The sequence below is a fragment of the Lissotriton helveticus genome, chromosome 6 (assembly GCF_964261635.1).
Source record: "Lissotriton helveticus chromosome 6, aLisHel1.1, whole genome shotgun sequence".
NCBI lineage: Eukaryota > Metazoa > Chordata > Amphibia > Caudata > Salamandridae > Lissotriton > Lissotriton helveticus.
The window spans coordinates 613,226,801-613,251,382 of record NC_136067.1 but is presented as its reverse complement, the minus strand read 5'-3'; the positions used below and the strand labels follow the sequence as shown (position 1 = coordinate 613,251,382).

Below are 24,582 nucleotides of genomic sequence, written 5' to 3'. Positions count from 1 at the left end.
TTTGTCTCCGAGATCACCCATGAACAACTTCGCCTCAATAGGGCTGAATTCGGGGAGCGAGTCTAACTCGGCAACGTATAGTGTTAGTGCATGCCGAAGCTGCAGATAACGAAAGAACTGGGTCCGCGGCATGTGGAACTCCGCACTAAGTTCCTGGAACGACTTAAAAGCAGTTCCAGACATCACATGTCCCAGCGACGAGATCCCGATCGCGTCCCAGCCACCGAAACCCGACAAGGAGGCCAGTGCAGGCAGTCTACCGTTACGCCACAGCGACGTTTCCGCAGTCAACTTACCCCACCAGCCCATGCGTCGCAACGCTTGACGCCAAACAAGGAAGACAGTTTTCGTGACACTGGGCAACTCCCGCCGCAGCCGAGCAGAGTAGAGGAGCATGTGAAGAGTGTTGTCACCCATCAGCGCGCGTTCTAATGCATACGCCGGGTCACCCCTTTCACCGTACCACCAGTCATTAAGGATAAGCAGGTGAGCTGCCTGATAGTAGGACATGAGGTCCGAGGTGGCAAGTCCTCCACAGTACGTAGATAGGAAGCCAGTACGCAGCGCCACCCTGGCAGATCCCCCAGCCCATAGGAACCGCCCCAAGACCGAATTCACCTGCCGAAACCACGAGGTTGGGACAGGGTGGGGATAGTTTTGCAGCTGATACAGGAGGCGTGGAAGCGCCACCATCTTGAAAATGGCGGACCGGCCAAATATATTAAGAGGCATTCGGGACCAAGTTTTCACGTCTGCCTGCACCCGCTCCCACACCGGCAGCACAGAACGTTCCCACGTGAGGATCACTGATTCCGACAGGAACACTCCCAGGTATTGCAAGCCACCGGACGCCACCCGCAGGTCCAGTGTCCAGGGATCCGATACTGCACCACCTCCAAGGACCCACAGGGTAGATTTACCCAGGTTCAGGTATAGGCCCGAGACCTCTCCAAAGACCCGCATTATTTCCAATACTCGCGGCCCGGAGCGTCGCAGGTCCGTAAGGAAGAAAAGGACATCATCAGCGTACAACGCAATTCTATCAGAGAGGCCCCGGGGCCACACAAATCCTCGCATCTGCGCATCGATACGTACCCAGGCGGCCAATGGCTCCATAGCAAGGGCAAAGAGATACGGGGATAGAGGACATCCCTGTCGGGTTCCCCGGCCAATGTGGAAGGTCTCCAAAACCGCCCCGGCAATACGCACCGCAGCTGTGATATCTGTATAGAGCAGCTTAATGTAGGATAGAAAAACAGGGCCCAGGTTGAGACGGGGCAGGAGCGCGAACAGATATGACCAGCTCACCGAGTGTAGAATCTTATCTTTGACCCGCCTGTTGTGTCTGCCGATGTGGGTGGTCGGGGGCTGATGTAGTGCACTGCTCCACAGTGTTCCCCTGTGAGGGGATCGACTGCTTACTTCTGTCCGTGAGGATACGGCCGGTGTAACCCCTAGGTACCCTGCTGTAGTACAGCACCCATCAGCACTCCCACCCAGAGGCCCCCAGTTCAGTCAGCTATAGCTGAAACTAAGTGCAAAACTGATGAGGACGGGTTCTCATGAGCCCTCCGCTAACAGGCTTCAACTGGGCTGTGCGGCCTGTTTCTTGGGGGGTGAGTCCAATTCAGTGGTTATCCTCCATATGAGGCCAGTGTCAGTCCACGTGTGGGCCCAAGGGGGCCAAATGTGCCTAAAGACAACCACCTCAGAGAAGAAATGAAGAAGAAATTAAGAAATGTAGCAAGGAGCAGCCCCCTGGCCCAGGCCATTTGTAGGCCCACGATCTACTACAGTCCCCAAGTCTCAATGGGCAGTTATCAGTCCCAACGTAAGCCCTGTGATAAAAGCCCAGCCACATCTGGAAGGAGCGTTTGTGTTGGGGACACCAGGGAGTGGGGAGCAAACCGCAGCTGTAATAGACAAGGTGAGGAGGCAGTGACTGCTCAGTTCAGTGCCTACCGAGTTGGATCCTTTGTCTAGCTCCCGTGTCAGGAGGAGGGGGCAGGTCCTTTAGGAGCCCTGCATGGACGAGGGTGAATCCAGCGATTGAGCTCCTCCTCGCAGAGTCTTCGTCTATCTGGACAGAAGCACATCTAATGGGACCCACCGCGGGCAGCATCGCACCAGGCCTGAGGAAAACCAGGAGCCAATCTATTGATGAGTGCTGTCACCAGCAGTGTCGCCGGCATGTGTCATCGAGCAGGTGGGGGGAGGGCGCAGCAGAACAGCCTAGCAGGTTATGTCGGGTTGCATAGCTGAGGCCAGCTCCCAGCGCAGCACCAGCAGTCAGCGCAGGCCACGACAATTAACCCGTTGGAGACCGCCTCTCGCCTTGTCGGACTACCCAATTTTTGTAGAACATAGGGCTAACCCCCACCGTAAGTTGAAGCCGTGGGTCAGTGAATATGGCAGGATTATGCAGGATAATGCCAGGGCTGTGAGGAGCTTCCTGGAAGCGCGTCCTGCCTGCCATCTTGCATGGTCAAGCCTCACAGTGCCATATTTAAAACTGAAAAATACAGTCCTTATTTTATGGTGGACAAATTTACAGTGCAGTAAAATGTTACATACTCTGAACATTTTTGCAGAACATTTTTCTGCACTTTAAATTTCTCTCATTTGTATTATACATGTAACGGTGTGACATAAGGTGAAAAGTGTGTTCTGTGCCGCATGTACATACGACAGTCTCTCAGTTACCCCCACACATATATCCCATTCATATGCACACATGGTCATACATCCCCAAAGACCACACACTGTGACGCATATGGGAGCCCTGTCATTGCACCCCTAGTCAAAGCATTTTGTTCAAACCATAGCATGTGACTGTATGGACATTAGGCCTAAATCCAATTAAGCTGGGTGTGGGGGCGTCTGGTAACTATAAGCGAATGCTTAGCCTTCAGTATCTCATAATGATTTTCACTGATCAGAAGTAGCTTTTGCTACAGAAAAGGTTGGAAGACCTCTGCTCTAGAGCTTGACTCTGTAAAAGAGGTGGGAGACCTATACATGCCTCCTCGACTTCAGTGTCTGCTGCCCTCTGTACCCAGGCTGTGGTAGTCTGACTGTAGTGGCAACATTAATCTATACTCCTGGCTACTTATAGCCTTTAGGAGGGGCTTCCTACCAACTACCTCCTAGTACAGTTGGTGCAGTCTCGTTACCTGGGTTATTTTTGCCTCTGTGGTATGTGGGATGTGTCTATTGAGAACCAGTGGGTGTACTGGGTGAGACTGGTGTCATTGTGTTTAATGTGATCGCAGCTGGTATATGTTCTGCTGGACATTCTAGCTCACCCGTGCCCTTCCCTATTCTTAGTGGAAGCCTGGTGGGTTGGGGTAGGCACTATCTCTTATATGTATTTAGGTAAGACTCCCTCTGCTGGGACTATCCTCTCCCTTGCCTCTTGGTCTAATATACATTCATATTCCTCCCTGGGTGATAGGACAGACCGGTACCCTGAGACTGGGAGAGACCTACTCACATGGACTGATCACGTTGTGAATATGCAGGAAATATGCCCCAGGAGAAAATATTAAATAACATAACTCATTTAAATAAACATGTTCATGTGTAAGCACATCGGTTAGGCGTGCACAAAGAGCGGAATGACTATCCTCGCATAATGATGGGTTACAAAAAAAGTTTACCCGCTCGACCCTATAAAAATAAATGTCGTGGCATGGGCGATTGTTAAGCCTCGTCACCTTTAACGTTTTTCTTCCAGCATGTTGGTAATGAAAGTCAGCGCCCTCATTTTTGTGATGAATAACCTGATCACAGAAGGATTAATGTGACCTGGATATAGGCAGCTTGATATGTAGTAGGAAATGTGTTCACAATTTACATATCCTGGGCTGAGTCTACAGATGTCAGATCCGTAATGTAATAAATTCCTTTACAGAAATGCTCTGTGTACTTCTTATTTGAAAAGGGAGCATAAAGCTTCTGTTTGAACCGGGTTGGAAAATAGAAATTGTACATTTGCATAGCTGAGCTTTTTATTTGGTCACCTCAAGGAGTGTCCAATGAATTTTCGGAATTCATCATGCAACTAAACCGCTTTACATATGAAATATTAGAGACTCTTTTACTGTGAGTTACATGAGAGGGTGCTTAAGTTAGAAATGAAAAATGTAAATGCTTCCTTGGTAACATTTCCAAATTCAGAACTAGGTGCGCACAGTCCAGGGTCGCAGTTGAGGCTGGCACCTAAGATTTGTACTAGCCTTGTGAAAAATACATGCATTTGTGCCCCTGTGTGAACAGTGGAGAAAAGTAGATAACAAGGAATGAGGCCTTGGAGCTGTCCTTACTAGTCAATAACCCCTGTGTTAGTTTTTTTAACCAAGACAACAGACACTGTAAATCAATCACAAGCCCTCTTCTATAGTGCCATCTCCACTTCTGCACGTTACATCTGATCCAGGAAGCCTTGAATAACTCATGCATCGTCTGCACTGTAATACATCTAATGAGAAGATGATGTTATTTCTCCAGCAGAGCAGTAGTTGTTTTGGATTTCTACACAGGCGCTTTTCAGATGTGGCAAGCATTTCTTTTATACTCCATCGAAGCTGTACTAAGCTATAAATGATTGGATATACACTGTTGCTCCATGCCATACTTATAATTTAGCATATTAACCTGTGATGTCTACTTTTTTAGGGCTCGGGGCGGAGCTCCGAGATCCTATTGTTAAAGGAAAAAAAAAAGTTTCTTTAGGGCTCGGGAAAGACACATTCCTTAGTGCGCGAGTTTTTTTTTATTATCTGAATGGTGATTGGTCCTCGCGGTGATGTATTTTTAGTAGTCTTGATGCGATTGGGCAGATGTAATTGTCGGGCGCCATTTTGGGCATTTTCTGTGCGGTTACGTGCTCGGCAGTGCATTAATTTTAATTAGGAGCTGTCAGGGTGGCCGTGTAATGCATTCCAGATGGTGTGCTCGCGTTCACCATAGAGCAGTGCGTTTGTCGGGCGCGCGTCCTCCTCACGTGCACACAGGCATAGCGAATCAGTGTCTCAAACACTCTTGATTTAACCAGGGGACTCATGATCTCTTTATAGTCAAAATTATTTTATTTTGTCTTTCTCCTTGTTAAAGCTCTCCACTCAATACATGTTAAGGGAGAAATTAAATTGCCTCGATGTTATTTACCACATTTCAAAGGTTATCATTTATGAATTTCTTTTCATCTGGTGTTTTCGTAAAGCACTACACATACCTCCCAACAGTGTCCTCAGGCGATGTCTGCATTTCTGCTGCTGATGGTGTTTTTTGGAAGGGGAAATAGCGAAATATAGACATTTTGGGATCGCTTGCTGAAAGAGTTGTAATCTGAGTGTAATGTTTTCCTTTTCTTATTGACTTTTTATGGCGGGAGCCCAAAAAGTTATCATTAACCCCTACGACGCTCATGACGAGCTGGGCTCGTCATGGCGTAGCCTCCTCGCACGCTCATGACGAGCCCAGCTCGTCACGTAACATGCGATTTTAAAAAACCCAGCGTACGGGCGGAATTCCGCCCGCACCCATGCGGTTAAATACAGAAAAACAATATATCAAGGCGCGCAAAATGTGCACCTCTGGAGACCCCAGCTTGTTCTCAAACACCCAATATTTATTTAGTATATTGTGCACAGCCCCAGCTCTGTGTGGCACACGGCTCCCAGTCTCCGCAGGCGCTGGGACTTCCTTTTGTTATGAACTCGCTTTCCAATACATCCGGCTGCTAGCCCGAGGCGCTCCTGCGCGAGAGTCACCTGTCAGACAAAATTGCGGCTCCGCTTGTATTTCCAAATGAAAATTATTGGGAACACCTTTAAATTAAGGTTTCGGGAAGGAAAGCAAGAACCGGTTTAACATTAATTGCAAACCTTCCCACCCCACTGACCCCGGCCCCCGGCAATGCCCGCACAAACACGATGACATTGGGGCGCGCACACACATGAAATATAGGCACACAGGTACATGCACACATTTTTTTTCCTTTCATATCCCAAATAAATGTAGCTCACCGTTTTCACCCCAACACAGTGGGTCCCTCAAAACATCCCATTTTAAAAATAGATTTTCTCAGATTGACAGGGAACAAAGAGGTCCCTGGGATTTTGCCTCGCGTGGTCAAGTCAAGACATTGTGTTGGAAAGCGCTGTTACTCGGTACCACACAACAATGTGAGTGCAGAGTGAGTGTACAGAGTAGTGAGTGCAGAGTAGTGAGTAGTGAGTGCAGAGTAGTGAGTAGTGAGTGCAGAGTAGTGAGTAGTGAGTGCAGAGTAGTGAGTAGTGAGTGCAGAGTAGTGAGTAGTGAGTGCAGAGTAGTGAGTAGAGTAGAGTAGAGTAGTGAGTAGAGTAGAGTAGAGTAGTGAGTAGAGTAGTGAGTAGAGTAGTGAGTAGAGTAGAGAGTAGAGTAGTGAGTGAAGAGTAGTGAGTAGTGAGTAGTGAGTAGAGTAGAGAGTAGAGAGTAGAGAGTATCCATGACAATTTGGCAATCCTCCTAGATTCTTCTATTCATGATAGTGTTATTATGGTAACATTCTACTCGTATCAATAAAGCAAACCTTAGGGGGCTAGTGGCTGAGACCTCACCTATTTCAGACCTGTAGTTTATGCAAATATATAGCTTCTCCAAACTGCATAACCAGTGTGGCATGTCTATCAACTGCACAGCTAGCACAGCCTCCCATGTCGCTTGTGAAAACCAAAATCTGCACCACCAATGCTTTAAGACCCCTGACCATGTTCATTACTCGATACAAAGAGACCGCAGTTGATTAAACACTCCCGTGCCTAGGGTCTGTGTCACGTTGTGGTTTAGGGAGGATGTTGCCACACCATTCTTGTGTCTTCAGTTCCTGTATGGTGTGTTTGCAGGATCAAACCAGCACTCTAACATTAAACATGAAATGGCAAGTGTTGGCAGATCTGTTTCGTGAAGCTAGGACAGGACACTGTTGTCCAACGGTAGGCTTTGTGGCTGTTTAATTATTTCTGCTGAACACAACTTATTAAAACCTGTTTTAAAGATACTTTTGCTAATATTAGAAAGAATTCGCTGGAGTAATCTTACGGAGGTGGTGGAAGGTGGTCTTTGTTTTAGGTTGCCAGTTGACTGAGAAGTGGGCATGTGAGCCCCCATAGCACTTTAGTTAATTAAAAGGGGAGAATGTTAGGGACTGGTGGCTCAGTGGACTAATGCATCCACTCCATGGATTTGTGTTTGACCACATGATCAGAGGTTTGAATTTCCGCTGGGTCCACTTAAACCTTCATCCTTCTGAGGTATACAATGAGTACCAAAAGAGCTCTGTTTCAGAACACATGTTTTATTTAGTGCTAAAACGCCCCAAGGGATGAACGATGGTCTAAGTGTTATTTAAACATATTTATACAGTACTCCTTCTATTCTGCGCTTGTTGTCAAGAACTGACTTGTTTTGTTAATTCACTGAGTTGTACAAGTGGGACACAGCAAGCAGTCTGGATCGGGGTGGTTTGAGGTGAGAAGAGCGCTTAAGGAGGGCAGGAAAAAGTGCTCATTTTCAGGTCTATAAATGGAAAAATGCATTGATTCAGTAACCACAGACTTCACTCCCACTCCAGTAAGTACATATGATGAGGGTGTATGTGTCCTGTGAAGATTGACTGTCATTCTCTCTACCTTTCAGATTGATTATACAGGAATAGACCCTTCAAGTGAATGCCACAGATGTCGAAATGCCCTTTGGAACGACACGTGCACTTGCACCATGAACTTCACCCTGGATCAGCCTTTTGAGGTGAGTCTTTCTTTCGTGTGCCAGAGGGCCAGTTTCAAAGTGTACATCACAGCCTGCATTCCGTAAATAACTCTTCTTTTTAGTCTAAAATTTGTGCTCAGCACTGTGTCCTTTTTGCATCTAGCCCGCCACCCATTACGTTTGGTTTATAAGACACTAGCGATCATTGTGCTTTTTGGAATTTTAAATGAAACCATGCTATTTTCCTTTTCATTCCTAAGGTTTCAACATATTGCCATTTCTCCAAATCCCCATTAATCATCTTGTTCTAAAATATTTTATCTGCACAGACGTTCCAGAAAGAAAGCTAGAAATCAAAATGTGATCATTTCTTTTAAACCAGAATAATATCGAAAATTATATAAATTATATAAAGGCAAACTACTTAAATCTCAAGATCAAAACTGTTGTACTGAAAAGTATTGAACATGCACAATTTAAAAAGCACAATAATAAAATATTTTAATATAAGCAAAATACTTTGAGATATTTAAAACCGACTTAGTGCGCAACAGCAGGAACACACACTTTGGTTCATGATTTCCCATTAGCAATCACTGTAGTGGAAGTATTGCTAGTTAGAATTCTTGTATATATACCCGTCTGTAATTCGAAACTCATACGTTGGTTTAGTGGCATGTTTCGCTGTAGATACACATACTGTGCATACTCATACCATCTAGTAGTTGGGCTCGGGCATGCGTAAGTTGTTTTTCCTCCAAGAAGTATTTTTGAGTTACGAGGTATAGTGACTCTTCCTATTACTGGTAATGCACATGGGCATCAACTCCATTGTTAGATATTTATTTTTTCTGCCATCCAGTTTAGACTTGTTTCCACCGATCTCTGGGCCGACTCCTTGCGATGTTTGTCGTCGTACGTTTCAGGACTTTACGTTTCAGTTGAATAAAGCAATTGTTGTTGGCAGCCGGTTCGGTGTAGTCTCGACCTTAATCGGGCTCAACGATCAGGTGTTATTCGATGCCCCTCCTGCGTTCGAAGTCCGAAGCAAATGAAACTCAGGATGCCCAACCATGGAAATGTAGACCAGGAGTAAATCATCCCTCAATCCACTACCTGCCCTCATCAAGCTCAGGCCAACCACATCCCTCTAGGGGATCGGGTGTCGAGCCCAGAAGCTCAGCGCCAGGCTTCCAGTCCGCCACGGACTGAAAGCCATGGCCAGCAACAATGGGTATCCTATCCAACTCCGAGTTAGCCTTCGGCACCAAACCAGCTGCTAAAGATCAGACCTCCGGCGCTGGCAACACCTTCGACACTGACCACTCCATCGGTGCCCTCTAAGCCCATCTCAGCGCCAAAATCTTACCTCAGCACCAGCAGAACACTAAACACCTTTGGCGCGAAGCGCCCAAAGCCCCATCCTCTGCTGTATCCAAGGATCCAGAGCAACCCATCGTGCAGGAGAAGCTTGACACTCAGCAGAACCAAATTCTCATTCACCCACAGACTGGCAAGATCATTACTCAAACCCCTCCATAGGCTCAGAACTCTGTTCCTCACAAGAAGCTGACATTCGAGGAGGCTTTTGCCTTGGATTCCGACTCGACTCGACTCGACTCGACCCTGAGCATAGGGATGGCTTGTGTGACGATTAGGACATCGACTTCCCAGGGACAGTGGCCCAGATTTCAACCCCGCCAAATCATCCCCCAGATAATAATACATCCTCGTACCACAAGGTGCTCCATCGGGTTGTCTCCTTTCATAAGGTGGAGATGTACAAGGTACAGGAGGATGCAAACTTCCTTGTGGAGACGCTGCCCACCCCCCAGCGCTCCCTGCAGCTCTTTCCTATGCAGAAGGGAATTTTGAAAATCGTTCCTGACAAATTTAAGGAGATGATGAAGGCCAGGGTAGTCACCTGCAGGGTGGACAAAATGGATAAACCCTCCCCTTCTGACCCACCTTGCATCCGGGGCCAACTCCCTCCAGGTTCTATAGTGGTCTATTTATCATGCAAGTGTGCCAACGCTCAAGGCACTGGTGATGCTTCTCCTCCAAATAACGAGAGCTAAAAGATAGATGCGGAGGGTAAGCGGCTTGCTGCCCAATCAGCAACTCACTAGTGCATTGCTAACTCTATTGGACTGCTCTCCGGGTATGATTGGGCCCACTGGGACGAGATGGAGGAGCTCCTCCAGTATCTCTTGGACCTATACAGGAAACGTGACTTTGAGCTAGTTTCTGAAGGGGAGCTCATCTCAAACACCACCATTCGTGTGCCCTGAGTGCCGCTAATACTGCTGCGCTAGGCATCAACTCCAGGGTCTTTATTTGATGCCATCCCTGGCTGCTTGACTCCGGCTTCAAGCCAGAGGTACAACAGCATCTGATTAACTAGTCTTTCGACAAGGAGCACCTCTTTAGACTGTAATTCAGATGCTGGAGAAGATTTTTTTTAAAAAAGGCACGATACAGCCTTCTCTCTAGAGTTAATTTTGCAGGCCTCAGTATAGCGGGGCTTCCAAGGTCACCTCCCCTGAGTCATCTACCTCTTACCACAGGCAACGGCAACAACAGACTCCTACTCCAGGTTATTCCATAGGAAGATACAGGGGTAACAAGTCCTGTGGCCGAATATTGGGTGGTGTGGCTAAAAAAGCTGCCATAGCCAAGCAGTCACTCACTCTCCCTTACCCTTGATTTTACTACACCTGTTAGGGAAAGACTGCAAGGTTTTCTCTCACACTGGGAAGAAATTGCCCAGTTGTTCTCCATCATCCGGCTGGATTACTGTTTAGAACTCACTGCAACCCCACCAAATATCCATTCCTGCAAAGACACCGTCTCCACAGAACATTAGCAGCTCCCTCAGGAGGAAGTAGAACCACTAATTCGCAAGGGGGCAAAAGCGCCTGTGCCGCCACACCAGTGCAGCAAAGGGGTATGCCTCCTGTACTTCCTAATCCTAAAAAAGGAGAGAGTTGTCCTACGCAACCTCAGTATACCCTCAACAAATACATCCTTTAAGAGCAATTCCACATGGTCATACCCAGGATGTCACCCCACTCCTACAGCAAGATGACTTCATGACAGCACTCAACCTGAAGGACTCCTACGTTCACATTTCAATCCACTCTGCACCCTGACAGTACTTCCGGTTTGTGATAAGTGGCCAACATTTTCAGTTTTGAGTGATACCACAGCCCCTATGGTTATTACCAAGTGTCTTGTTGTGGTTGCCGCTCATCTCGGGAGGATAGTAAACACAACAAGATAATGGACAAAGTGCTGAAACATTTCAACCACTCACCTACAGTGGCAGATCTGTGTTTAATCCATCATTCTTTTGCTCACTATGCCATGCCAGCTTTGACCCAGCCATATGCAAATCAGTCTTGACCTTGTTCCTCATGGGAACAGTCCAGCTTGAACTGCCAGACCATGTCCTCCCTGGACCGGAAACAAGCATCCTGGGACCGTTTTTGCGGTATTACCTCTCATCAGCCAAGCCAGTCTGAATCCAGTGGCACATCGAGCAAGGGACACATGTCCCGGCTACCCATGGCCATTTAGGGCGAACATAGCAAACACAACAAGATGATGTACGGAGTGCTGAAAGCTTTCAACCACTCACCCCCAGTTACAGACTGGCATCCACATGTTCCCTTATTTGGACGGCTGGTTGATCAAGAGTGCAAATGAGCAACAGTGCTTGGCACATTCTCAGAACCACCATAGACGTCTTGCACATTCTAGGGTTCAGTATCAACCCACTGAAGTCCCACCTTCAGACCCTCTAGGTAAAACTCTTTCTGGGAGCAGTTCTCAGATCAATCAGTGGGAAAGCATAACCCAGCCAAGGACGGATCCAAGCTTTCCTGATGTTACTACCCCTTTTTGAGTCAGATCCCCATATTACGGTCCGGACGATCATGCGTCTCCTTGGCATTATGGCACACTGTATTGCTATAGTTCCCCACTTGATATTGACAGTCCTTAGCCAAATAATGGTTACAAACAGAGGGTCACTGGCAATATCTAGTGTTGATTTGGGCCAACACTCACTGCTCTCTACAGTGGTGGAACAGCAACAATCTGTTGCAGGGGCAGCTCTTTCTCAACGCAGTTCTTCGAGTGACCATGTTGACGGATACTTCTCTCACTGGGTGTGGAGTGCATTGACAGGATCTGACCATTCAGGGTATAGCAACATGTCAGCAACACCCAGGGTTATATATCAACTACCTGGAGCTAGTAGCCATCCAGGTAGCTATCCAAGCCTTTTTTCTACCACATTCAACACTAGGTGGTCTTCATCAACATAGACCACTTGACTGTCATGTATTACTATAAAAAACAGGGCGGAACAATCTCACAACAGTTGCTAGAGTTTGTACAGGCCGTTTGGTGGTAGACACTTCATCCCAGGATCCATCTACTGGCTGAGTACATACCAGGAGTGAACAACAGTCTGTCAGACCTGCTCAGCATGATTTGGCAACTAGTCCATGAGTGTGACCTCCAACCACAAGTCATGCTCCCTTCTCGCCATCATTGAAAACACCAAATGCCCAAGCTTCGCCTCCAGGTTCCCACATCCACAGTCCATGGCAATGCAGTATGGATGAACTGGTCAGGGATGTTTCACAACGCTGTTCAGCCTCTTCCATTTCTTTCTTTTGTGGATTGGAGGCTTCTGCAAACATCCCTCACTTTCATCCTTGTGGCTCCCAGATGGACCATGCAATCCTGGTTCACCACCCTTCTGGATCTGTCCCTATGTGTAACAGAAACTGCCCAGTCAACCAGACCTATGCACACCGAACCAGGGCACAGTCAGGCACTAGAGTGCATGCAAACTTAGTTTTGCAATTTGACTCCTGAAGTCCTTGAATTTTGATACTTCAAGCTGCCTCCTGAGTGTATGACCATCCTCAAGAAGGCCTGCTGGCTTGCTAATTGGCTACATGGAAAAGATTTGGCCACTATTGCTTCTATGAAAAATTGACCCTCTCAAGCCAGCAGTACAAGACCTAGTCTACCTGCTTCATCTGGAGATTGCAGGCCTTGCCTACACATCTATTTTCCTTCACTTAGCTGCATTTTCAGCTTCAGAATAGGAAGCACACTTCTCTGTTCACGGTCCCAGTTGTCAAAGCTTTCAAGGAAGAACTTAAACAAGTCATTCCACCCAGAGTACCTCTGACCCCTGTGTACAACCTCAGCACTGTTCTCGCATGACTCATGGGCCCTCATTTTATGCCTCTTCATTCAACCTCCCTACAGTTTCTCTCCGTGAAGTTGGCTTTTCTACTGGCCATCATCTCTCTGACATGTGAGCTTCAAACTCTTACCCTCCAGGAACCTATCGTTCAGGTGCACAATGATAGGGTTGTATGTATAATAAAACGTAAACTTCTACCTACTGTGGTATCTTCTTCTTTTCTTAACCAAACCATTGAACTCCCTGTGTTCTTCTCACACCCTGACTCCATGGCAGTGAGGGCCCGTCACACACAAGACGTCAAGATGGCTCACATGTATTACACTGACAGGACTAAACCCTTTTGCATACCTTGGCAGCTCTTTGTCTCATTCACAAAACCACACAAAGGCCATACTCTCTCCAAGGCAAGCATTGGCAAGTGGCTGGTCAAATGCATTCACACTTATCATGCTGAACTCAACGGGCAAGTGCCTGCCCCACCCAGGCCCCACCCTACCCAAAAAAGGATCCTCTATGGCTTTCCTTAACAAAGCTTCCTTTTTAAACCTAGTAAAGAAACTACATGGTGCATTACATGCACATTCACTAAGAAACTAAGAACTACTGTGTGGATGTCTTAGCACGCCTGACTAAGAGAAAAGATCCCCTTGATGACAATTCACAGTGTAACAATGTACTCTAAATGCAAAAAACATAAAAAATGTATGTGTTATTTATTACAAATTCAATTTATTCATGTGTAGTTAAAAAATATAAATAATGTATGTCATAAAATCAAAACAATAATATACAGTATAAAAAACTCATACACAATCAATTATGACCTGCATAATTAAAACCGACAAACATGTACAACATAACATTTGTTTGATACTAGATGTACATTCCAAATCCTATTTCACCACTTGGTTATATACAAAGATGAAATCAGTATTATAAATTCAGTGCTGGATCCTTGAATTGTACAGAACAAAGAGCGTCTTAGCACGCCAACAAGCTTATGTGGGCTATAGATTTCTGTGCTCCATGTTCAGCCTCACCCGCTGTGCAGAAAAGCAGTCGAACCATGGAGTCTATGCCCATGCGCATTACCAATAATACTCAATTGAATGTTTTGAATAAAAACAACTTTCACACATCTGAGTTCCACATTTGTTTGACAAGGAGTATGCACATCATGTGAATTTACAGCACTACATGCCGCAATCCGGGACTTAGAGGGTAAATTTTCCTTTGTGGGAAGGGTATACCCAGACGTGGGTCCCGTGCCCACTACGCCAATGGAGTCAAGTTATCCTGGCTGATGACGACTGATAGCCAGAAACCAGTCCTAGGATGCTTGATTCCGGTCCAGGGAATACATGGTTTGGCAGTTCGGGCTGGACTGTTACCCTGAGGCACAGGGTCCAGACTAATTTGCATATGTCTGAACTGGGGTGGCGTGGTGAGCAAAATAACGATGGATTAAACCCAGATCTGTGACTGGGGGTGAATGTTTTGCCAATTATTATTATTATTAAATGACATTTATAGAGCGCACTGACACCATGAGTTTCCTGGCGCTGTAGGACAGAGGGGGAGCAGACTGAGGAGGTTTACAAGGTTTAGGAGGGTAGGGGGAAGAGGAGAGTTTTGAGCTGTTTCCTAAAGAGAAGGAGGGAGCTACTGGATTTAATGGCCATAGGGAGGGGATTCCAGAATTTTGGGGCCAAGAAGGCGAACCTTCGTCCACCGAATTTATTGGTTCTTGTTTTGGGCACGACAAGCTTTTGGGGATGGGAAGAGCGTAAATCGCGAGTGGGGCGATAAGGGTGGATGAGTGAGGTTACGAAGGCGGGGCTGGTGCCATGAAGTGCTCTGAACGTAAGGCAACCCACCTTGAAGGCCACTCTCTGCTCTATAGGCAGCCAGTGTAATTTGTGCAGCAATGGTTTGGCTGATTGCCATTTAGGAGATTTGTGAATGAGGCGAGCTGCTTGGTTTTGGACTGCCTGTAGGCGGTGGAGAAGTGTTTTGGGGAGGCCGTGGTAGAGGGAATTGGAGAAGTCCAAACGGGAGAGCACTAGGGAAACAATCACTTGGATTAGAGCAGCAGGGTGGAGTAGGTGACTAATTTTGCGGATCTTACGAAGTTGGAAGGAGCAGGATGAAACCACCGAGCCGACTTGAGATCGAAGGGAGAGTTCGGAGTCGATGGTCACGCCCAAGCTCTTTACAGTGTTTGCGGGAGTAGGTGGGGTGCCAAGTTCCGTGGGCCAGAAGTGCGCCCCCCAGGCAGAGGGACTGGAGCCCGGAAGGAGGAGCTCTGTTTTCCCGGGATTCAATTTCAGATGGTTGGTGTTCATCCATTCCTGTATGTGGACCATGGCGGCGTGGTGCCAATGTGCAACATTCCGTCCATCATCTTGTGTGTTTTCCTTAGTCAAATCATTCAGTTAATCAAGGGAAAAATGACTTGTTACCCCCTTCGCTGCTAGGCCTTTTCCCATCCTGTGCTAAGCCTTTTTTTGGCGATTTGGGGAAGTGCGCTCTTAGGCCGTTGTAACTTTTTGACCACATAAGGTATCCACGCCAAATTTGCGTCCTTTTATTCCAACATTATGTGGATTCTAAAGGTGCCCAGGGTTTGTGGATTCCCTTGGAGGCGTCCCAGAAATTAAGCAAAATACAGTAAATTTTTTGTTTTTTTCAGAAAAATGGGGAAAACGGGCAGCAAATGAAAGCCTCTGGGTTTTTCCCTGCAAATGTTATCAAAAAAGGGTTTGTGGGGCTGAAATCTCCATTTTCTCAGCTTTTAGGGAATGGCAGTCTTTTGTCAGAGAACCAACATTTTTCACAGTTTTGGCATTTTTCTGTGACATAGCCTATTTTTGCTATTTTTAGAGCTTTCAACCTCCTTCCAGTTAATGGTAGAAATGAGTTTGAAAGCAATAATGGATACTGGAAAGCTATACATTTTCAAAAAGTAGACCACATTCTGAATTCAGAAAGGGGTAATTTGTCTAAATCCATGAAGGTTTCTTTATAGAAACTAACAGTTAAATATTGGAATAATTATAAATTAGTTGAAAAAAACAGCCTTTTGTCTCAAAGTTTTCACCTGTAACTTCTTGTAATTTTGACAGCTCTTTTAAAGCAATATACCGTTACATCCGTTTGACCTTCCTGGTTGTGGGGATATATAGGACTTGTAGTTTCACCAAGAACCCGACGAACCCAGAGCCAAAAACAAAGCAGCAACGTGCAATGGTATTTTATTATTTACCGGGTATAGAGCACTTATTCTTGGAAAATGTATACATGGAAAAATCGGTATGAAAGACACCTATTTATTTCTTAATTGGGTACAAATTATAGAGTTTAGATTTTCAAAATTGGGAATACTCCTACTAGCATGAGAATTATTGGTCATTTTCAAAATGATTTTTTTTACACAATGTCTTTCATTGGGAAGGGAGAAATGCATGAAAAATTATAGGTAATAACAGTTGATTTACAAATCTGAATTACCCTAAGTCTCCCGATAAAAACGGTACCTCACTTGTGTGGGTCGGCTTGTGCCTGCGACAGGAAACGGCGCAAAATGCAACGTGGTCGCACCTCAATTTTGCAGTTAAAAATTGACCCTTTTTTGGCAAAGTGCCTACCTGTAGTTTTTGAACCCTAGCTCTGCAGGCACCTAGGGAAAACTAGCAAACCTATACATTTTTGAAAACTAGACACCCAGGGGAATTCAGGATAGGGTGACTCGACTGCCTCCCACCAGGTTCTGTTACCCAGATTCCCTTGCAAAGCTAAAACATTGCCAAAAAAACGCATTTTCCTCACATTTCAGTGGTGGAAAGTTCTGGAATCTGCGTGAATGAACAAATTTCCACCCACCCCGCGTTCCCCCAGGTCTCCCGAGAAAAATGGTGCCTCTCTTGCCTGGGTCTGCCTAGTGCCTGCGACAGGAAACTGCGCAAAACGCAATGTGGTCGCACCTCAATTTCGCAGTCAAAACTGGCCCTTTTTTGGCAAAGTGCCTACCTTTCGTTTTTGAACCCTAGCTCTGCCGGCACCTACGGAAACCTAGCAAGGCTATAAATTTTTTAAAACTAGACACCCTGGGGAATTCAGGATGGGTGACTCAACTGCCTCCCACCAGGTTCTGTTACCCAGAATCCCTTGCAAATCTATAAAATTGACAGAAAAAACGCATTTTTCTCACATTTCTGTGGTGTAAAGTTCTGGAATCTGCGTGGATCAACAAATTCCCACCCACCCAGCGTTCCCCCAGGTCTCCCGAGAAAAATGGTGCCTCACTTGCGTGGGTAGGCATAGTGGGTGTAACAGGAAAAGGCCCAAATCGTACGGTGGAGACTTAAAAATAACCTACAGCAAAACTACCTTATTTGGGGGGGGGGGGGGGGGGGGGGGCACCTGAGTTTTTGGCCCGTGGCTCGGCGGCAAACTTGGGAAACTACCAAACCCAAACAGTTCTGAAAACTAGACACCCGGGGGACTCCAGTGAGGTATGGCATGCGTGGGTCCCACCTTCGTATTCCTACCCAGAATTCCCTGCAAACCTTAAAATTAGGTAAAAAAAACACTTTTCCATACATTTTTGCGTGGGATCTTCGTGCCGGCAAAAATGTCCTACCACCCAGCATTCCCCTTGTTCTCCCGAGTAAAATGATACCTCACTTGTGTGGGTGGGCCAAAGCAGAACAGGCCAAAAATGTATTTTTAAGAAATTGTAGCGTTCGGGATTGACAAATTAAGCACAGAGTATTCTACTGTTTTGGGGTCATCCTAGTCACAGACCTTTGGCTCACCCACACAAGTGAGGTATCATTTTACTCGGGAGAACGCTGGGTGGTAGGACATTTGTGCCGGCACGGAGATCCCACGCAAAAATGTATGGAAAAGTAGTTTTTTTTAACCTAATTTTAAGGTTTGCAGGGAATTCTGGGTAGGAAAACGTTGGGGGACCCAAGCATGCCATACCTCCCTGGACTCCCCTGGGTGTCTAGTTTTCAGAACTGTTTGGGTTTTGTAGTTTCCAAAGATAGCCGCCGAGCCCCGGGCCAAAAACTCAGGTGCCCCCCCCAAAAAAATAAGGTAGTTTTGCTAAAGGTAATTTTTAAGTCTCCACCGTATGATTTGGGCCTTTTCCTGTTCCAGCCACAATGTCTACCCACGCAAGTGAGGTACCATTTTTATCGGTATACCTGGGGGAACTCTGGGTGGGAGGAAATTTGTGTGAGCCCAGTGATGCCATGCTTTCCCGCACAAAAATGTGTGAAAAAAATTATTTTTTTCAACTAAAATTGAGGTTTGCAAGGGATTCTGGGTAAGAGAACGTTGGGGGATCCACACAAGCCATAGTTCCTTAGAAGCCTCCGGGTGTCTAGGTTTCAGAAGTGTATGGGTTTGATAGGTTTCCCTAGATAGCCGCCGAGCACAGGACCAAAAATCCAGGTGACCTCCCTTGCAAAACCAAATTGTTTTGACTTGATTATGTTTTCTGTTCTACAGCATGAGCACCAATCAAGTGCCAGTCCACGTACACCATCAGCCAAGCACCAGCCCACGCACACCACCAGCCAAGCACCAATCCATACACTCCGCCAGGCAATCTCCAGTCCACACACACTGCCAGCCAAGCACCAATCCTTGCACTCCTCCAGCCAAGCGCCATTCACTCACACCGCCAGCCAAGCACCTATCCTTGCACTCCGCCAGCCAAGCAAAAATCCAGGCACACCCCCAGCCAAACACCAATCCATGCACTCTGCCAGCCAAACACCAGTCCACGCACACCACCAGCCAAGCGCCAGTCCACGCACCCCGCCATCCAAGCACCAGCCTGCACACACCACCATCGCATTTAGAATTTTTTATGAAAATAACACAAACCAATTGCAAATACCTACAAATCTGCTAACACAAATTCTAAAATTAAATACATTGCACTAATGCCAACCTTGAAACCGACTAAAAAATATTACAGAATACAGACCAGGCAGTTCACTCTACCGCTCATGGAAACTCCCAAAACTTCTTATGCGTGTGATACGATTTAAAACAAGCTGACACACACAATCCAGGATTAGAATGACAGTCGGGGCAGTACATACAAGTCTCCCTCCGCACGCCTCATCGCCAACAGACTCTACATCTTCTAGTGGGAAAGTCTTTTGAGGATGTGGGAGGAATGTATTCAGGAAAGTGGCGATCTTTGTCTAGCCACATCCTCCACCACTCCAACTCTAGGAACACTTGCCTGTTCCACTAGAACAAGGCTGCCTATTATAGACTCCTGTAACTTAACAAAAGGCATCTTTGACTCAGGACAAGAATTCTGGAACACAACAAAAGCATTAAAGGTTGCCAAGTGGAAAAGATGGATAGGCAACTTCTTATACAAAATGTAAGACTTTCGAAGAGCTGCATAAGTTTCCAACCTCTGATCTACTCTGTCAACACCACCCATGTGCCTATTGTAGTCTAAAATGCACACAGGTTTGCGCACTTCAGCACCCTGACCCCAAACAGGCACAGGTTCAGTGCTTTTATCATGGATAGTAGTCAGCATGTACACATCTCTCCTGTCTGAAAACTTCACAGCTAGAAGCTCCTCACATCGCAATGCACTAGACTGTCCCCGCACAAGCCTTTTGCAAACAAGTTCTTTTGGGAAACGTTTATGGTTACAGCGCATTATGCCACAAGCAACAGTGCCCACTTTGGCCAAATCCTTGAACAACCGCACACCAGTTTAGAAGTTATCTACATATAAATGGTGGCCTTTGTTAAATAATCCTCTACCTAGTTCCCACACAATTTTCTCAGTCACTCCAAAAGTGGAAGGACAACCAGGAGGGTTAATGCTGGACTCCTTACCGGTGTACACCCTGAAATTACAGACCTATCCAGTCCCACTGTCACACAGCATATACAGTTTAATTCCATAGCGTGCCCTCTTACTAGGAACGTACTACCTAAAAACCAAGCGGCCCTTGAACAATACCAAAGACTCATCCACTGCTATTTCTTTACCAGGAGCAAAGATCTCAGGAAAACGATCAACAAAGTGATTAAGGACAGGCCGAATCTTAAAAAGACGGTCACAATCAGGGTGATTTCGTGGCAACGCTAAACCATTATCAACAAAATGCATCATCCGAAGCAGAAGCAAATACCGATCACTACTCATGACTGCTGGAAATATAGCTGTTGCCATCAAGGGACTAGTGGACCAATATGAAGACATTGATGGCTTCCTTAGCAAGCCCATCAAAAAAGTTAATCCCAAAAACTTCTTCATCTCTTCAACATTTGTGGGAGTCCACCGGGTAGCTCTAGAATGGGGCATAAGGCTGGCACTGTTGTCCCTCAAAAACTGTTCTGCATACAAATTAGTTTGCTCAACAATCTCTGCCAAAAACACACCGTCCAAAAACAACTGAGAAAAATGTATCGGCAGAAAATTCTCAGTATTCCCTCTACTCCCTGGAACACCAGTGAAATCTGGCAATGCCGGCTGCACCATGCCAGGGGCAACACAGAGGCCAACACTATCATCGGGAAGTGCAGCCTCCCCAGCCTGCAGCCCAGATGCCTCTTGCCGCACTACACCAACGGGAAGCCTAGCAGCCTCAGATACTTCTTGCTGCACAACACCAACGGAAAACCGAGCATCCCCAGAGGGCTCTTGCTGCACTACACCAACGGGAAGCCTAGCAGCCTCAGATGCTTTTTGCTGCACTACACCAACGGGAAACTTAGCAGCCCCAGATACCTCTTGCCACACTACACCAATGGGAAGCCTAACAGCCACAGATGCCTCTTGCTGCACTACACCAATAGGAAGCCTAGCAGCACCAGATGCCTCTTGCCGCACCACAGCAATGTGAAGCCTTTTGGGCGCAGCCTGCAGCCCACATGCCTCTTGCCGACGTACACCAAAGGGAAACCTTGCGGCCCTAGGCTGCAGCCCAGATGCCTCTTGGCCCACTACCGGCACATCAATGTCCTCCTCTAACACAGGCACTTCATCAGCACTAGAAGAAGATTCATCATCCAATAATTCCACGCAAAGAGAAAACTCACTGCCTGAATCTTCTCCACCTACCTCTGGCTCCGAATCGGAGTCAGTCTCTGAACCATGGTCATAGGAAGACTCAAAAAGCATACCAACAACCTGCTGAGCAGTAATCCTACGACTAGCCATAATCCTTACAAAGAAAGAAGACTGCACAAACAAGTGAACAACAACCAACACTGTGCAAAGTAAGTAGTAAACAAGGTAAGGCTTTCACACAAAGATCTATACCCTCCAAAACAATACAACTCTTACCAAAGATAGCTACACTCACCAGCACCTACTCCGCTGAGACACAGCAAAAAGAAATGATATCCCACTAGAAAGAAAAAGAAACTACACATTAGACAACCAAGTACACATCAAGCACTAATGCTAAAAAGATTTTGACAATCAAAACACAGAGCCACACAAACTTCTATAACTACACCTTTTACAAAAACACATTCATCTAGGGAAAGTAGTACAAAATACATTCACTTACCAAGCACATGCAACTACACAAGCTGCAAAACCAGCAGTAACAGAACCGCAACCTACAACAATCAAAACAGCAAAAGCCTTGACCTAGAATGAAATAGAGAAAAAAAAATTACTACTACATTTCGCAAACAATTAAAAATATAACACACAAATATGCCACCCAAATGGACATTCGGCCAGATGGGCCTTCAAATAGGGCTGAGACCAATGGGGATTAGGTGAGGTGTTCCACCAAGACACTGGTTATATTTCTGGATGTTTTTTTCTGCCTGCCCCATTTGGTGCCAGTCGGTCTTTTGGTCCTTACTGTACCCCCCTCACACGGGGGCAGTAAGGACAAAAAAAGACCGACTGGCACCAAGGGGGATGGGCAGTAAAAAACATCCAAAAATATAACAACCTTTGGAAGCGAGCCTTGCCCAAGGGCTCACTTCCACACACTACAAAACCCAATTCCTAGGGCCTAGTGGGCCAAAAAACAGGGCCAATTCGCCCCCAGGGGGGTGGGGGTGGAGCAGAAAAACATTCCTAAAAAATGTCCCCTCTAGGAAGCGAACCTTGCCCAAGGGGTCGCAGCCATTACAAACCAATAAATCCCTGGTGCCTAGTGGTGTTTTTCTGCCCCCCCCCCCCCCGGGGGCAAAAAGGCTGGAAAAAAATGACCTATTTGCCCGGTGGGGGGCAGAAAATGTAAATCTACATTTGTCCCCCACCTGTAAGTGACCCTTGCCCAAGGGGTCACTTCCATTGCAATGAAAACAATCTCTGGTGCCTAGTGCCATTTTCTGCCCCCCCCCTATCCCCCCGGGGGCAAAACGGGCAAAGAAACAGGCTGATTTGCCCCCGGGGGGGGGCAGAAAATGTAAATCAAAAATTAAGCTCCCACCTGGAAGTGACCCTTGCTCAAGGGGTCACTTCTACATTTCTAAAATGAAAACCCTGGTGCTAGTGGCGATTTTCTGCCCCGCCTGGGGGCAAAACGGCCGAAAAAAACGGGCCGATTTGCCCCCAGGGGAGGGGGGACAGAAAATCGAAACGAATTTTGGCCCAAAAATGGAAGCGACCCTTGCCCAAAGGGTCGCTTCCAATGCGCAAAAATTGCCCCGTAAGATATCCCTGGTGCTAGTGGTGATTTTCTGGGCTCGTCATCAGCAGGGAAGGGGTTACAGAAACAGTTTTAAACACACTACTGTTACTGTGATTTGAAATCTGAAAGCTTTGTGCATTTTTTTTGTTCTTTTTTTTTTTTGCGTAAGACCTTTATTAACACAAAGCGATTGACACAGCATGAGCCTACAACCCTGGGGCCGGCTCGCTACGTTAATATCAGTAACCATCATTGGATATGTTCGTTGCTCATAAACATCTCTGCATTGTGAGGCGGAGTCTCCCCGCATGCCTCACGCATGGCTACTAGCTGGCATATGGGATGAGTCTTACATTTTCACATTTTATAACAAAGAACAAAAGAACAACATTCCCCAACTTAGACCATACAGTGCAGTCTCACTTGCCACACTTCAGCTGCAATGATAGTTCCAGTTCCCCCCTAGTTCCTGCCGCCACCCAGCTCATGCACGTGCGGTCACCTGCCCATGTTCCCTATCGATTCAATCCAGGGGTAGGTTCTCCTCATCATCCTGTATTGAAGCGAGGTATTCCTCCAAATAACCCCAGATATTTTTGGGCCTGGACTTCGCCGGCATTTGCTCCTCATAAGTTTGTAGCTTGTCACGACAGGTGGACATGTCATGCAACCACGTTTTTATCTTCGGCACCTTACGACTGTGCCAGCATTGCGCCACTTGCCTCTTCGCTAACAATAAGGCTATTGCACAGAACTTGCGCTTCAATGCCCTGAACTGTGGCACTATTCCCAGCAGGCAGACTTTGGGTGTACACTGCACCTCCTCCTCCAAAATGATAGACAAGGTGGCCGTGACCTCCACCCAGTAACTCGCTATCTTGGCGCAGTCCCAGGCCAGATGTGCAAAGCCCGCACCCTCCCTATTACACCTTTTGCACCTATCTTCCTCCTGCAACCCGAATCTAAGCAGTTTTGTCGGCGTGTAATAAATTTGGTGAAGAAATTTAAAATGAATAATTCTCAAATTGCCTTTGGGTGTCAGTATTTGTGTCAGGGCACAAGTGCTAGTCCATTCTTCGTCTGTCAATGGTGCGTCTAATAGTGTATCCCACCGCCCCTTGGCCTTCAGCGCATTTCCCGCTAATTCTGATTGCGCAGCTGTATAAAGTCTGGATACCAGGTGTGATAAATCGTTAGTTGTGATCAATAATTGTAGTGGCGCAAGGCATTCTGGTTCCGCTGGGAACGTCGGGTAATGTTCCCTCAAAGCTCTAGTGAGTCTGTAATATGTAAAGTGAAACATGGGAGTTTGGTTCTGGATATAACCCAACTGGTCTAGGCCTATGAATGTGCCCCCTTGAAACACATCACCCATCCTGTCAATACCAGCTCTACTCAGCAGGGACATTCCGACACTCTCCCCGGTGACTGACAGCTCCTGATGATGGTGTAAGGACATGGCCGGTGCATACAGTGGGGTTTTATGAGCCAACTGCCCCAGCCTGTGCCAAGCTTTGACCGTGGTATCCACCGTGTTAATATCCCTAGCATGTAGTGGGGGTCGTGTATGTGAAATTATTGCCGAGAGGGGAACAGGATGCGCATCACTCTCCTCTATAGCCGCATGTGTGAGGTATGGGACCGCATGGTACCAATATGCCGCGTATTGCGCCTGCGCGCAAAGGTAGTATAAGAGGAAATCAGGCACACTGAAACCACCCTGTGCAAATGGGAGTGTAAGAGTCTGCAAATCTACACGGGCCTGTTTGCCAGCCCATATCAGGGTCCTCACCAGGGAGTTAATGCGGCGGAATATAGCCTGTGGCGGCGTGATTGGGATGTTGTTAAACATGCACAACAATTTGGGCAACACGTTCATTTTAACAATTGCTATCCTGTCGGCTAATGACAGGGGCAAATGTATCCAGCGCTGGATGC

General features: G+C 46.7%; 1 protein-coding gene across 1 annotated transcript in view; it reads left to right on the top strand.

Annotated features, from left to right (window-relative positions):
• The window catches only part of TMEM30A (transmembrane protein 30A), a 260,141-nt gene that overhangs the window by 111,667 nt on the left and 123,892 nt on the right, over positions 1–24,582 (top strand). The window contains exon 2 of the mRNA XM_078648076.1: positions 7,681–7,791. Within this exon, the coding sequence (XP_078504202.1) occupies positions 7,681–7,791 (111 nt within the window). The remainder of the gene's footprint in view (positions 1–7,680; positions 7,792–24,582) is intronic.